Source organism: Buteo buteo, chromosome 13 (genome assembly GCF_964188355.1).
Source record: "Buteo buteo chromosome 13, bButBut1.hap1.1, whole genome shotgun sequence".
NCBI lineage: Eukaryota > Metazoa > Chordata > Aves > Accipitriformes > Accipitridae > Buteo > Buteo buteo.
In genome coordinates, this window is record NC_134183.1 from 28,508,209 (window position 1) to 28,524,789 (window position 16,581).

Here is a 16,581-nt window from a genome sequence, read left to right on the forward strand (position 1 = left end):
CTTTCTACTCCCCCTATGCGTAACAGACCTGTCCATTTGCTTGGGTTTTCTGTGCCAAGTGCTGGTTACTGCCTCAGGAAAAATGTGGTACCAGACAATCCATGAACCTGTTTGTTATGGCATACACTAGATTTTTCAAGGTATTTAGCAGAAGAACCATAAAGAAATGCAATATATTATATTACAGCCAAAGGCTGACAATAAAAAAAATGCATAATATATTGTTTGAAACAAAAACCTGTAGTACACTCTATCTGCATCATTAAAAACTACCGTAGTTATTCTGAAAATTCAAGGACTCTGGTGCTACAGGTATGCTGGAAGGAGAAAGGCTAAGTAAGAGAGATAAAAGCTTGTGAGTGAACTCATTCAATGCTTCCACATGTGCTGAAAGTTTAATTTCTTGTGTTTTGGTTAGAAATTTGCAAGGAGTAAACCTCAGTGTCGGCCAGCCAAGTCAATACAGGAGATAAGAGGTCTGTCAGCCAAAGTATCCAAAACTATGCGTCAACATCAAGGTCAGAAAAGCTTTGTTATTTCCAAGCGAAAAGTGTCTGCTGCATGGCTGTTTCGACTTGCGATGTAGCTTGGCCTGGCAAGCAGTCCGGGCAGTCACTCTCGCTATAAAATAAAGCTACCTCAAGAGCTAATTTGCTCACTTACAAGACCCACAAAGGAGGTGGGAGGTACCGAGTAAAGCTGAATGTATCTTTGAGCTTTGAAAAACCTCTGCCTCTTTCCCCCCTCTCTCTCTCAAGCAAAGCAGAATCTCTTGGAAAAGATGGTGCTGGAAACTCTGAATCCAATGCACTACAACATCACCAGCTTAGTACCGGACGCGATGCCCGTGGCCACAGTGCCCATACTCATTCTCATGTGCTTTCTGTTTCTAATGTGGAATCACGAAGAAACTTCATCAATACCAGGTAAATTAATTTTAGCTATAGTATCACCTAAAAGCTGACAGAGTATTTGTGTGTGTTTGTTTCTCAAATTTAAGTGAGAAAGCAATGCTGAATAATGATTGCACGCCAACAAAATTTACTAAGAGTCAGTTTAAATAATACAGCTTTTTACAAGAACTGATAAAAGAAATTAGGCTCACTAACCTCAGAACTTCCATAATAAACCTGGCTTGGCTATATAAATACATGACATTTAGCTTTCTGCTTTATTATGTGTAAGCTAGAAAGATATAATAACATTTTACAAACTTTATATGTTCATGTTTTCATGTGCATTATAAACTACTTTTTACATGTTTTAAGTTTAAAGCCTTCTAAATTGTCTTTACTAGAAACAAACTATCCTCTAGGAAATTATTCAGATTTTAGTAGATTATCAATTTTTATCTCCACGTTTGGCACCGAAGACCCTCCAGAACACAACAACAAATGGTTTCCCTTTCAGAGAGCCCCTTCTGTAATGTTTTGGGGGCTGATGGTAGACATTACTGATTCGGCCTATTTTTCATTAGATGCAGTGCAATGACCTCTTGCGCGAATGGCAACAATGCACACATCTCACAAAGGTGTTTGACAGGAATAATCCTAAACCAATGCAGCGGCACCTGAATGAAATTTGGAGAAGAGATCCTTGCCAAACATCGTTCAATATGCTAAAACTCTTTGAGTGTGAGAAAACCGGGGAAAGTGTTCACAGAAGGTTATGCATTCTATTTGAATGCTTGATTGGATCAACAAGAAAATAGAACTAAATTAATATGTTTTAAGTTTACAGGTATTTAAATAATCTGGGGTCTTGCAATGCCTATTGTAAACGGTGGAGCCATAAGCAACTTTAAAATTTTTAAACAGTATACAAAAGTTTTGTAAGTACTTAATTTGCTTCATTTTATGGAGTTAGATTTATGTTTTACAGACAAAAGGAGCAAATTTAGCTTTCCCTAAGAAGGAAACTCCCTTTTAAAAGTCATTCAAGGCAAATTCTCTCCCGCTGTCCCCACTTTCCCCTTTTTGTTGTAAGAGGGAAATTTCGTGCTGAGTTACAGTGGAAGGATTTAGTTGAAAACTTTGTTGACTAAATGCTTATCAATCCATTCTTAGCTCCTACTTAAGCATGTTTTCCTAAGTTCACAGCAGTAAAGTACTTTTTCCTTTAAATATCTGTTTTCTCACTCTAGTATTAATATTTTAAAAGAAATGTAATTAATGACATTTAATTTCATCGAAAGGATATTGACTTTTGTAGGTGTTACTATGACACTTCGACACAAATTCAGCCAAGATCACTCAGGATTTGTTAAAATCACAAATTAATAAACCATATGCATTTTTTTCTAGATCATTTCTTCTTTCTAATATCTAGCCACTGTCTCCCCAAATGTAAGCAATCTCAGAGCAGCAGTTTGCAGTTGTACAAAGTAATGAACGTCATTTGTTGTATGTATATTGAAAGAACTATAGGCTTCCATAGATACTAAGTGAGGCTTCAACAATGTAGATGCAAGTTTCTTTAAGACAGAGCTTCAGAACAGGATTGTGTATGTGACCTGCCAAATGCAGACCTTGACTGTCATGTTAAAAAGCTCCTTTCAAAAGGCTGATGCTCACAGGTATATTCTTGGTCTCAGCAGTGCTCACTGACAACCTTTTCTTACTGTATTTCTTAGGGCCAGGATACTGTATGGGAATCGGTCCCCTCATTTCACATGGGAGATTTCTCTGGATGGGAGTAGGTAATGCCTGCAACTACTACAATAAGACATATGGAGAATTTGTGAGAGTTTGGATCAGCGGTCAAGAAACATTTATAATTAGCAAGTAAATCCTTATTTTCTATCCTTAATAATATCAAGAGCTTTTTCATATTTTTACAACCTCTTTGCTACTTTTTTTCTAAAGTAGAACTGAAGTTATTCTTTACAAAAATTATCCTAACATAAACCTTTTACTTCCTGGTGTTCACAGACCTTTTTCTAATCTTTTGTTTCTTTAAAGACTCTGCTATTGAAATGTATGTGAATTCTCTCATTTTCTTCATGGAAATGAAAATTAAGCACTGTGGCTCAATCAAAAAAAAATGTTTACTGTCTCTCTTACTATTCTATTTGAGATTAGGATTACATACTATACAGGAACCTAGACTAACTATCCCGGTGTTCTTAAATTTGTCCTTAAAACAGGAGTAATGCTTGAAGATTATGGCTCCAATTCAGCAAGTTAATTAAGCAAATGCAGCGTTATAGGATTACGAGTAATTCCACTCCATTTAGTGGGATTACTCATAGGCTTGGATTATACAGAGTATTACACATAATGCTAAATCGCAGTCTATCATTTTATTAGCTCCAGTGAATGGCTGCTTTCTTCTTACATTGGGTCTCCTGGTTGCTTATGAGTTATGCCATGAAAAAAAAAATAGTAGTAAAATGTTTACCATGTGCAATTGATAAAGAACCACAACATTTTTATTAGCAATACCCATCAACCCACACTCAGCTTTCATTATGTAAAAGCTTTTGAAAGACAACATAGTATCGGGGACTACCACAGGATTTGCCATGTAAAGCAAGTCAACTTCATCTCTGTCTGGTTTTACCTCTGTAAAGAGGTAATCATGACAGGAAAACTATTTACATTCCAATCCTACATAGGTGTTGCAAATATCAACTAATGCACTGTAAGATTTTGATAATGTAAAATGCCATGAACTCTTGTTGTCTTCCACTTTCTGTACTACCACTTCATCAGAAACAAGTCAGGAGTGCTGATAAACAATGCCACAGCTGCATCAGACTTGACAGTCTATACATCACTTTTCATCAGACATTTTTTGCTTAAAAGCATTGACTGTACATAGAGAACTAGTATTTAACTTTTTTTTTAAACAATAATGTAGAATAAAGTTTTCAGTGGATCATAAATTCACCACAAAACTAAACATAACCTGAATTCTGTAAAAGTATACTATTTCCACCAATATCATCTGAATTTTTACCATCAAATCTAATCAAATCTAATAGTGAGTTGCCAATGCTCAGACAGAACGACTTGCAGTCTTGGTTACAACAGATGTTGTCTTTTAGAGGACTTCATTAAATAGTTTCACAAGGAAAATCTGCTTATACAAGGTCATATGTCAAATTCCTTAAAACATTATTATGTGTCGCCTGTGTAGCTATGTGGAATGGAAGGAAGCAAAATGAGCTTCCTGCACCTTTCCACTCCTAGGGACAGCTGTCATAATTCAACACCATCTTTTCACATTCATGAAAATACTGATGATGTTGTTCCTTGATATGCAAAAAACCTTTAAGGAAATTAGAAAAGAGAGCAGATGTGGCGAAGTGTAGGAAGAGAGAATATGCCAAGTTCCTTGGAAGGTTGGACCTGAAGATACACTCCTCCCTGTTCTTACTTCAGTCCTTAATCCATGTTTGCCTATTTGTACCATATAGCATCTCACTGCTAACGTTACTTCTGGTCATGCAAAACTATGGCGAAAACCCAGTACTGCCGAAAGTCAATAGCAAAAGTCCCATTTACTTTGCCTGCCTGAAAAAAAATAAACTAAACCCATGTATGAAGTCTGGGATTTGGTCCACAGAGTATGCTACATGGTAAAGAAAACAGCATATTGTTTCATTTCGATCTCTGTTCTGATTTTCTTTCTTTTTGTTGGATTTCATTTGATTAGGTTTTCATCACATCAACATTTCTAAAATGCTAGCTCCCTCTAAAGGAAATTATATCTTAAAGCAATAATGCTGGTCACAACCTGTTTGCCAGCATGCGTAAACAAACCTTGTCAACTGTAAAAAGAATTATACCTTATATTATACGTTATTAGGAAACCATGGATTTCCCTAACGTCTTTTTAGAAATATTTATCCCACACATATCATATTATGATGCTGCAGATCTAAACGATGCATATATATTTATGCTTTCTGTATGTGTCTGGGAATGACCAAGTAGCTACAAAAATATTGCTGTAATTTAATACATATCATGATGAAATTATCAACTGTCAAATATTTTACACCTCATCTTCTGAAACATCTGACATTGGTCATTGCCTGAGTGTATGTTATATATCTACACGTTTCCATGTATACACACTGTTCAGATTAAAATGGTTTGGTAACCATTTGCATTTTAACTGGAAAATAGTTTTAAATCTGAACAGAATACATTGTTGCTTTAATATACATTCTGAAGGCATTTATCATCAAGATGTTTAATTATGTAAAAGGAACAACATTTAATGTCAAGCATTTTACTTCCTGCTAAATTGAGAATGCGAGTCAGCGCTTCAGAGAAACTATAGAATGTCAGAATAAAAATTCTGTGTACAATCTATGAAACAGTATTTTTGTTTGGGGCTTTTTTCTCCCCATTTCTTTCCCAGATCCTCAAGTGTGTTCCATGTAATGAAACACTGGCATTATGTTTCTCGATTTGGGAGCAAGCTTGGATTACAGTGCATTGGCATGTATGAAAATGGGATCATATTTAATAACAACCCCGCGCACTGGAAAGAAATTCGACCCTTTTTCACCAAAGGTAAATCAGTGTGCCTTAATACACTGCATCACTGTAGCACAGAGTCTATCTTTTCTGAAATGCTGTTTGTCCTCACCATACTTAAATTACAGAAATCAGTTTTCTTTATATATCCCATAGAGGTATTTCATTGCACATGTTCTTTCATGCTTATCCTGCTTGGTATGCTATTTGAAATGGTCCTGAAATAGTTTTGCAGATTCTTAATCTCATCCAATTAAACTGAAATCAAATGATGCCCACATGCCATGTTTTTAAATGTTTTTACATTTCAAGTCCAGCGTTTACATTAGCTCAACTGGCACTTCCATAAATGTAGTTGGCCGTTCCTATCTCAGTCTTCACTGAGTTCAAAGGCTTTTCTGTCTTGTTCTAACTGGGGGGGGGGTGGGTGTGTGTGGTGCTTTAGTTTCAGAATTAATTTATAAGACCTGAACAACAGAACTATTTATTAATCCCTTTAATAAACTAGGAATCAGTGTAGTAACAGAGAAAAAGACTGAAGTAATTAATATCGCTAGGTTGAAATCAAACAGGAAATTTACATAAACAAACTCCAGTGTTAGTGGTTCAGGAGTCTGCAATTTCTTGATTCACCTTCTTTCCACAAATTGAAAATTTTCAGTATTTGCATATCATTAGAATTCGCTAATTCTAGTGATCCTACAGCCTTCCTAACAAAACTGCCACACTTGTTCTACAAGTTCAGAAAAGATTTTCACCAGCTGAGACTGCAGTAGTCTGTGACAGTGATTCGAAAACCTGAAAAAGAAAGTAAAGCAAAGTAAAACCTGAAAGAAATTAATTATCTGTTGGTTTAAGTTTTCTATGTTATTTTGTTGATATATCTGTGCTCCTATGACACTTGGCCTTCCCTACATGATTTTGCTATTGAAAAATATCAGCAACTTTGTACTGGATGAAGATGGCAGGAAAAGAATATTTTTTTATTTTTCTACTTATTTCTAGAACTACCAGTTCTCTCTATTTACAAAACATCCCTCCTTTCTTCTCAATTGCAAACATACAGTCCCTCTCAACGTGTATTTGATAAAATAAAGTCCTTGAGGCAGTTACAGCAATTCTTGTATGGAAAAGTAATTTAAATAGAGTACTTAGGGCAAGATTTCCAAAGCCATTCAAAAATTATTTGAATCCCTTCCAGCTGGAGCCTATCACAATCCCACTGAATTACATGGCAGTGGAACTAGCCACTGCTTTTGGTTGCTTTTGAATTCTTAAAATGCAATAAATCCGTCATGACGCTACTTCCACTGTTCATGGGTGGACAGATGACTGCCAGGCTAGGCTTCACTATGTCCACAGCAACGTTACAGGTTGCCAGTAGCTCACCGCAAAGCTACCATGCTGTTTAAGAGCACGCAGGAGTTATGTTTTCAGAAATTCCCGTCATCCTCCCCACAAATCCCTAAGCTATCTTCCCTGCTCAGTGTCATTGCAAGCAAACGAGACAGGACATCCACAGTGCCTGTAATGCAGATGAGGATACGGATACCCTCCCTCGCAGAAAGGTAGCAGAAATGATGCTAAATGTCTTTCCTTAACACAGTATGAACCTAGCAGAAAATATGTGTCTGAGGTACAAAGTGGCTGGATGCAAGGGACGTTTGGGCTTTGAGTTCATTGCCATTTTAACTCAAAATGCTTCCATTTTTCTTTCAAAAGATGGTAAACCAGTAAGCTTCAGAACAGTTTTATACCAGTCGCTCACGTGATAATGTTTTACATTTGATTGACACCGTTATCACCAACTGATAAGTTATAAATAAGGTATGAAAGTTAACCAGCCTTTTGGTCATTTTGCACATGTATTTCAGCTCTATCTGGTCCTGGTCTTGTGCGTATGATAGCAATTTGTGTTGAATCAACAATTGCTCACCTGGACAAACTAGAGGAAGTAACCACTGAAGTAGGAAACATCAATGTGTTGAATCTTATGAGACAGATCATGCTTGACACATCTAACAAGCTTTTTCTTGGGATCCCTTTGGATGGTACTAACAGCTTTATTTTTATACCTTGTGATGAATCTAAAGTGAATGTCCAAGGAAAACTCATTGACATCACTCAGCAGTTTTCTTTCAGAAACAGCAAGAACAGACTCATATTACCATATAATTAATTGAAATTGATTTATGAGTGACTTTAGTTATAAAAGAGAATTTTATATGATTAAAAATATACATTAGCTTGTCACACTCACCTTTATAAATAGTAGCATTTAAAGATATTTTTATGCACTGAGTTGGTATGATCCCAATATTATATGCATGTAAGAATCTGAAATCTTTCTACCAAACTAAATGATGGCCTTGAAAAGTTCACCTGACAATTTATGTCTTCTGTGATTTCTTCATCCTCAAAACCATACGACAGAAATAACATTATGGTGATGTCCAAATTATCCCATTTCAATATGCTGCAGTAGTTCTGCTTCTGCTCTCCTGTGGGAGACTATTTGGCCCTGGTTGACACACCACTATCTCCTTTTAGCTAGCTACCAAGAGTTTTTACAAAGATCTATACCTTTTCTACAGTGGGCCACTAGTGTTTCCTAATGCTATCTACCACCATTAAAACCAAATGTTTATCAAATTCCCGTGAACTTAGAGTAGGGAACGGGGCCTTATTATTAATTTTTCTGAAGCATTTCTGCTCCTTGGCTATTGAGGTTTATACTTTATACTGCTTTTTGTTAACGTTTATTTTCAGAACATGCCATTGTACTTAAGATTCAAAACTACTTTGATGCTTGGCAAGCACTTCTATTAAAGCCTGACATCTTTTTTAAGATTTCTTGGCTGTGCAAGAAATACGAAGAGGCAGTGTAAGTATCAACAGTTTTACACATCATTTGCATAAGATCTTTTCTTTCTTTCTGTGAAGGAGATCTTCCCTGATGTTTTCCTCTGCCTTTTAGAAAATAAATTGTGAAACTTGCAAAGGTGGCTGGCTGAAGTCCTCCATCTGCTAAGATAGCAACAGAACAAGGTTTGCCACTGATGCTACAAGTGGCTGATCTCAGGGGACGATTTAAAGCCCTTGTCTATTCAGTCCTATATAACTCACCAAAATATTAGTTAATGCCAGCTCAAATGTGAAACTAAATTTAAATCATCGGTTCAGTTCAAACAGACATGGAAAAGCTGTCATATGGGTTCAAGTTACATTTGCTCTCTAGTCAAGGACAGTCAAATAGTAGGCTACAGTTCATCAAAACAGGAAAACCCATCTACGTTTATGGTACTGTCCGAGTAGAGTTAACCCCTGAGCATAAATTTATTTATGGGTTCCTTCAATGTGCATTTTTGAGTTAACAACTCATTTTTGAGTTAAAACTTGGTGCTCAGCATGATAATCCTTTTCAAGGGTTTTTTTCCTAAATAACGAACAAATACATTTTGCCATCTTCCTCTTTGCAAAAATACAAAATGCCTCTTCTATTTTTATGATCTCATTTGCTGTCTTCTGCCAAAAGAGGACTGGTTATAAAAAGAACTGGCAATCAGTTTGTTCATTTTGGATTTGGATTCTAGCTAGCGAAAGAAACTACTGCTTATGAAGCATGTGTAATAAATTCTTTTGATGGTGCTATATAACATAAAGGTTTTAAGGGAAAGATAGAGGTTCCTCTAAAGTAGTTGGACAACTCTTATAAACTAGACACAAGATTTAACTTCTCTAACATATGCTCACCAGTTTTATTATGGCACTGATTAATGCTTTATCCTGTGATTCTAATAACAGCTAACTGTGGTGGCCCAGTTATTACTAGAAAGCCCTTTCAGGGCCCTTGCAAATACTGATGTTTCAAAAGCAATTCCATTCAAATGGACTTATTCATAAATTTCTACTGAAAAAAACCCAATAAAGATTGCTGGACTTAAAGCAATGCAAAGAACCACCACAGGATATGATGACTTCTGATATTATTCTAATAAAGTTAGCAAAAAGGACCATTTGTTATTTCTAATACATAAAACATGTTATAAATAATGAGAACTTTACCAAGTTTTAAATTCATTTCCCCCTACAAAACTGGTCAAATTTTCTATCCTGACAATAGCAAACACAAATGGAAAGCCTGAGGATTTCATTCAAAAATTTTCCCAAGTAGTTTTTAAAAAGAATTTCCTTCAAATCTATAGCTAACTGAAAATCCCAAATAAAATTATAAACTGTTGGACGTTGCTTTTTTCCACCACTGAAATACAAGCTATTGACACAGTATTACTAAGTATTTAAATATGAAAAATTTATATCAACTCTACCTTCAAGACAGTACAATTTTTCTAACATTTATCTACATTTTTCTAACAATCATCCCTCATGTTCTCTAAGTTCATTTTACTCACCGATAAAATGCAGTATAAAATGGAAGGAAATAAACAAATTCTTTGGAAATGTTAATAAGTCTCTTAAAACTCTATTCATTAATAGGATATACAGAGATATATTCATCCTTTTCAGTCTATCCTGTAAAGAGAGAGTAAGATTTCAGTCCAAACTAACAAGCAATTATTTAATAAAAAATAATAAGAAAATACACCTTCCCTTAGTATTACTGCTTTTGCAGAGAACCATAGAACCCCTCTTAGGAGTACTTAATTTCTGCCATTCTTAGATGGTTTTATTGGCATATTCTTTATGTTTCTAATCATATCCTAGTGTATACTAGAAGTCTGCAGATATTTATCAATATGTTGGATTTCATCTGTTTTCAGCAAGGATCTGAAAGGAGCAATGGAAATCTTAATAGAACAAAAACGACAAAAGCTTTCCACTGTTGAGAAGTTGGATGAACACATGGATTTTGCATCCCAGTTGATTTTTGCACAGGTATTGGCAATGTACTCAAAATATGACTAACTTTGAATTTTCTGATATTTTCCCATCATTAACAAAACAGGCTTTGCAACTTAAACTTCATGTATCTATCTGAAGGTCATGTCATCATAAAGGGATACAAATTAGTCGGTTCTGTGGAGTCCCTAACAGTGATTCAAACATTGAATAATTGCATTTTTGGGAACAGGCGCTTGTCTGATTTTTTTCATGGCTTAAATGACATCCTTAAAACTCTTGCATCTATCCCTGAATGTCCTCCAGTCTTTCCCTAACCTTTGTATTTTATCTTGATGTATTGCCTTTTGTTTGCAAAGGCTTCAAATGCTACATAAATCCTACCTTGTATAATCTCTGACAACTCACAAACTCTGTGAGAAAAGGCAATGAATCAATAAGATCCAAGCTAAGAACAGACTCTTGCTTTTCGGTAAGATAATACACACCCATCAAAATATGAGGTTTCTATTTTTCTCTGAAAGACAAAAAATAAATGTTATTTAGCATATGAGATAGAAAGACTGCCAAGATTTTACTTTTGTTTAAAGCAGATATTCTAGTCCTTCCCATTCTACTGCTATAGGATCTTTGTTGGCATCAGAGCTGAGCAATCAACAATTTCCCCCCAAATTTCCAATTTATTTTCAGAACAGAGGGGACCTGACTGCTGAGAATGTGAACCAGTGTGTGCTGGAGATGATGATTGCTGCTCCTGATACTCTGTCTGTGACTCTCTTCTTTATGCTAATACTGATTGCGGAGCACCCCACAGTGGAAGAGGAGATGATGAGAGAAATTGAAACTGTTATGGGTAAGCAGGAGCTGCAAAGTCAGTGGTGTGGGAATATAATTTTGCTTCAGCAGTCATCTAATTTTGATTATTCAAAGGCTGAAAAAATCTAAGTGTTTTCTTCTTACAGAAGCATTTGCTGTAAAATATATGAACTACCATTCTATGTAAAAGATTTTACTCAAGATCAAATGAAAGAAGATGAGTAGTTTGTATGATAAATTCAAATAGGAATCATCAGAATTGATAATCTATTAGAAAGAATGCGTTACATTCCCTCCTCAGCAACAGCAGTGCAAATTAGCACTCACCTCATAAGTTCCACTGAAATTATTTTCCATTTACCTTGAAACAGCAAAAGGGGACGCTCATTTAAAATACTTCTAATCACCAATATTTCTCTCCGTATACATAAAACCTAAGTTTCACTATGACTGCAGAAGGGAAAGATTAGAGAAAATGAAAATTGTATTCTGCCGTCATCCATTTTAATATCAAACTGGTCTCCTCTTTAAGTACTAATTACTAACTATTCAAAACACAATCAAGATATTCCAAATTTGTATTCTGCCCCTTCTCTAGACTTCATTCAAAGCCTGACACTGAATAATATAGAAACTAATTTCATCCACTCTTATTCAAGATTTACTTCTGGTCCATTAAACACTGGAAAGTGTATAACAAGTCCTTTAGTCTTTTTCTAAGGTACTTTTAATAAACTTTATTTTATTGACCTCATGAGAGTTGAGTACTCATTTATTCATCTTCCCTATTTCTTTTTGATAGCCTTGATTTCTAAGGCAGTAGAATGTTGTTGCCTTCAGCAAATGACCAACTGGGGTAGAAAAACTGCCTTTCGTCTTGAAAACCTACCCCTGTAGTGGTCAGCCTGTAGTTCTTGAACTGCTTGTTGCATGGAAGTTAAAGTAAGGCTCCCACTGGCAGCACGTCGTGGCTGTGATGCTGCTGCTGATGGGGTCAAGCCAGAAGGAAGTTACGGTAACTGAAATAGGCCACAGTAGGACCTAGCTGTACATCCAGCCAAACCCAATCACATGGGGAAAACTCAAGGTCTCTACAAAGTTTGCAGACTATTGCCAGATTCCGCTTGCTGTCAGCTCTCAAAAGATTTCTTCGTTGAGTCTTGTTGCTCTCAGTCATGCAAAAGTCAGGGAAGGACTTTCAGAGTTTTGCCACTGACAAGAAAGCAGAACAAAGACTCATAATGTATTAAGAAGAAGGTGAGAAGATGATAAATTAATAAACTAGGGTTTATGCTGGTGAACAATATACCAGAATATGTAAGGCTACATAAAGCTCCTCAGAAGCTGTTGGATCCATCCTACCATTTCAGGAACTGAGAATCTTCCAAAAATGTTTTGGTATTTGTACAATGAAGCTATTAAATTCATAACCAACTTCTTCACCATCTGTTTTATTCCACAAGGTGACAGAGACATACAGAGTGATGACATGCCAAACTTAAAAATCGTGGAGAATTTTATTTATGAGAGTATGAGATACCAGCCAGTTGTGGACTTGATCATGCGAAAAGCTTTACAAGATGATGTAATTGATGGCTATCCTGTGAAAAAGGGGACAAACATTATTCTTAATATCGGACGTATGCATAAGCTTGAATTCTTCCCAAAGCCGAATGAGTTTTCTCTCGAAAATTTTGAGAAAACCGTAAGTTTTCTATCTTATTTCTTACAGGAAATTGAGTATTATTTTTTGACAATGTCTCTTCCTCTTATTTTGATCAAGAACTTTGTGACCACAAGACTGTTTTCCATTTAAGTGCCTAGTTAGCTATACATCCTGCTTATTACTATTATTATTATTATTAAAACTGGGCAGATATTTTCCTATCAAAGTGCCTTTTAATTAAAAAATAATTATGATAACAAAAACAAAGTTTTCCAGGCATCTTAATTTTGATTTAAAATTTCTGATTGGATTTGTCCACACAAACATAGTTTACATTATATCCCCTGACACTGGACAAAATAAAGAGGCTTTAGGGAGCCAGAGCCATGCAAGCCATACAACACAGAGCTGAAGCTGTGTGAGGATTCTCTGGAGAGGTGAAGAAGTATAGTAACTCCTGAGAGACTGAGAATCTAGCATCCATCTCATTCTCTCTCTCTTTTTTTTTTAATTCCTAAATAAAAATAAACACGTTTTATAGACCAAAATGGAAGTCCTAAGTTTTAACCAACTCAGTATTGCAGATGTTGCTTAATTCAGTCCCAGTTCAGCACAGCATTTCAATTTAAGTTATATTCTAACTCCCAAAAGAACTAGAATTTTTTTTAGTCTACATTACTGAGTCCTGTATCAAAAGCAATACGTGAACTTTTTTCCTGCTTGTAAACTCCTACTATCATAAATCATCCTTCAGATTATCTAATTTCATTTAGACCTCTGCTCTTCTGATTATTTGTTAGACAAATTGTTTTGCAAAACTGTATTTGTTCAGCAATAATCATCCGGAGAGATTAAAACTGTATTGAAAGAAAATAGACTGATTCTATGGCATGTTTGACTCCCGGTTTTTGACTGTTAACCAGTGCGGATGGAAGCGGAAGACAGTGCTACCCATGTGACAGAGAGCACAAAAATGTGAAATACTAAGGTTTGGTTAGCACTCCTGTGAGAGAATTAGAAAGATCTCTGGAACAAGTAGCCATGCAAGAGCGGAGGGCATAATCAACTTAGTCCTATGAAGGGAATCTCAACTGCAGAACCTTAGCATTACTATCATAGATGCACACATTTGCCTGGTATGCAAGCTTTCTCTCACGTTTTCTTGTAGCTTGTCAAATATTAAGGTTGAATGGGGTTGAAGCTAAAGGGTTAATGTTTTCTACAGCTGTCGTAGTTCTCATTTTGTCTAACTAAAAAAGTTAGGAAGTAATTCTGTTACCTGGCAAAATTTTTTTCTTTGGAGATGTCAGCAGATACACATATAAGCATCCACAGACAGTAATTTCAATTTTAAAGAAATAAATAGATGACACACTTTGATACACCAAAAATGGGCTTACTAGTAAAAACACCTGAAGAAATAATTAAGAAAATAAAGAAACAAAAGATTTGAATGTTCACGCCAGAAACCCGCCTCCAAGTTTTACATTTTTCCTATCAGAAACCTAGCAGTACCATGTATGCCACACACACAAATGAGCACCAAATCACCTGGTTAACGTTTCTAAACTGCTGTTTGACTACCCATAGCAAACTCTGTCCACAGTATTAAAAACAACAGATCAAGGAAAAAGTCACTGTAGAAAATTCAAGAAGAGAGTGACTAAGTTTATTGAAATAACTGTTCACTGTGAATAGTTTCCATTTTTCCACCCATTATTTTCACTCTAAGTATTTCTGTCAAAATGGATTTCTTGCTTATTTTATAAGTACCCTTTACTACTAAAAATATTTCCCATTGACCAAATATTTAACCACACATTTTCTATCTGACTTGATACATTCTGTTTGCCACATAATTATTCTAGCAGGCACAATTTTCACACAGTTCTCTAAGTGAATAGCAATCCACACCATTATTTATGATAAGATGGCATTGTTAGAATCTAAACATATTTCCATTTTCCCAGGCTGTGCATTTGCCATTGTGCTGTACTGCCAGCTGCTGTACTTGCTCTGTATTATAGACACTTGTACTTACCTATCATTTTTCAAAAAGTACAGCTCAGTTTATTTGGAAAAATTTAAACAGAAAACATTTTTCTCAGTCTGAAAATGAGGAAAAAAAAGACACTTTTTTCTAGATAATTTAAAATAAAGCAACCTTTTCTACCAAATTCCTTGGTTAAATAGGAAGTCAGAACACAGCTAATACCTTAATTTTTTTAAAAAGAAAGTTACACAGATGAAGAAAAAGAATGTATTTTTTTATAGACAGACTTGCTTTTTCTTATAACAAGTACCTTTGTACCTCATTAGCAGTACTATTCATGCTGTCGGGACTGTTTTGGATAACTGATCTATACAATGTCAATAAAAGTAGCAGAAACTGGTTGTGCATTCTGCAACAGCTCTGGGAATGCTGCATTTCACATTTCAGTTGATAGGACAGGAGACAATCATTTTATAAATGTTATCTCTCTATTAGATACCAAATAAAATTTTCAACATTGCATCTTATGACAAATTAATTCTCAGGAACACTAGCTTTTTAAGGACAATTGTAGTAGGTGTATGGCTTTAAGATTATCTTTAGACAAGGCATCAGCCATCTCAGGCGCTTATGAGCTTTGTAATGAACATTTTCCAGAAAAGTTTTTAGTGAACAAAAGCTTCCCTCCTTTTCAATGCCTGTAGTTCACAGGATGAACAGACTGAAATGCACAGGCAAAATTCAACCACTTAACTTCACATTCCCTGCCACCTTAACATTTAAAGAGGCATACCTTCTGTAGGGGTGTCTGTATTTTGGCCTGGCTTGGGTGGGAGGGCTGCTCAGTGTAAAGGAAAGAAGTAACTGCTCCTAAGAGATTCTTTCCACAAGTTTTTCAGAATCTATTCACTCCCAATTTCCATCATAATTTTGGCTACTTTTATGATGAAAAATTTGTCTTAAAGCTTATTCCTCGTGTTCTTCTGTGCAGGTTCCTTCACGCTATTTCCAACCATTTGGATTCGGCCCTCGGGGCTGCGTAGGAAAGTTTATTGCCATGGTAATGATGAAAGCAATTCTGGTGACTCTTCTGAGACGGTGCAGAGTACAGACAATGAAAGGAAGAGGCCTTAGCAACATCCAGAAAAACAATGATTTATCCATGCACCCAATAGAAAGGCAGCCTCTGCTGGAGATGGTTTTCACACCGAGAAGAAACACAAACAAGAATCAGGGTGACTAAAATGAATTGGCATCAGCATTAAAGTTACAGGGCTTTCTCAGCCACAGCCACTAAGAAATCCCCATCGTTCCTAGGTAAAGATACAGAGTAAGGCATTTTGTTGCCCCTAAACAACTATAGTTTCAGATGACAACTTGTTCTGCCTGCACAGCAGAACCGCATTCTGGCCACAGCTTCAATGTAATAAAGAAAGACTAAAATTACAAAACAGCCCTGTTGCTAGGTGATGCCACACTATATGCAGGATTTCTAGCTACTTTTTAAAATCATCGAGTCCAGACGAAGCTATGCCTTGCTTTTCAAACAGTGCAAGTTCAGAGGTTTGGGGATCAACAAAAGAACATGCCCAACATCTGTTTAATTCCAGGACTACGCTTGTTCCCCTTCCCCGAACCGCCCCAAAGTTGCACCCAGCAGTATTTGACTACTGCAAAAGCTCTAATTATCTGGTTTTGAAAACATCTGAATGAACAGTGTTAAAGTTGATTTTAAGACTATGAAACAATTTAAA

General features: G+C 35.9%; 1 protein-coding gene across 1 annotated transcript; it reads left to right on the forward strand.

Moving 5' to 3' along the window:
• Positions 1–561: 561 nt before the first annotated feature.
• CYP19A1 (cytochrome P450 family 19 subfamily A member 1) lies at positions 562–16,070 on the forward strand. The gene is made up of 9 exons (XM_075043975.1): positions 562–926; positions 2,633–2,783; positions 5,374–5,528; positions 7,367–7,543; positions 8,262–8,376; positions 10,274–10,388; positions 11,043–11,205; positions 12,632–12,873; positions 15,819–16,070. The coding sequence occupies exons 1-9, from the start codon at positions 782–784 to the stop codon at positions 16,068–16,070; spliced, it is 1,515 nt and encodes a 504-aa protein (XP_074900076.1). The 5' UTR covers positions 562–781.
• The last annotated feature ends 511 nt before the right edge of the window (positions 16,071–16,581 follow it).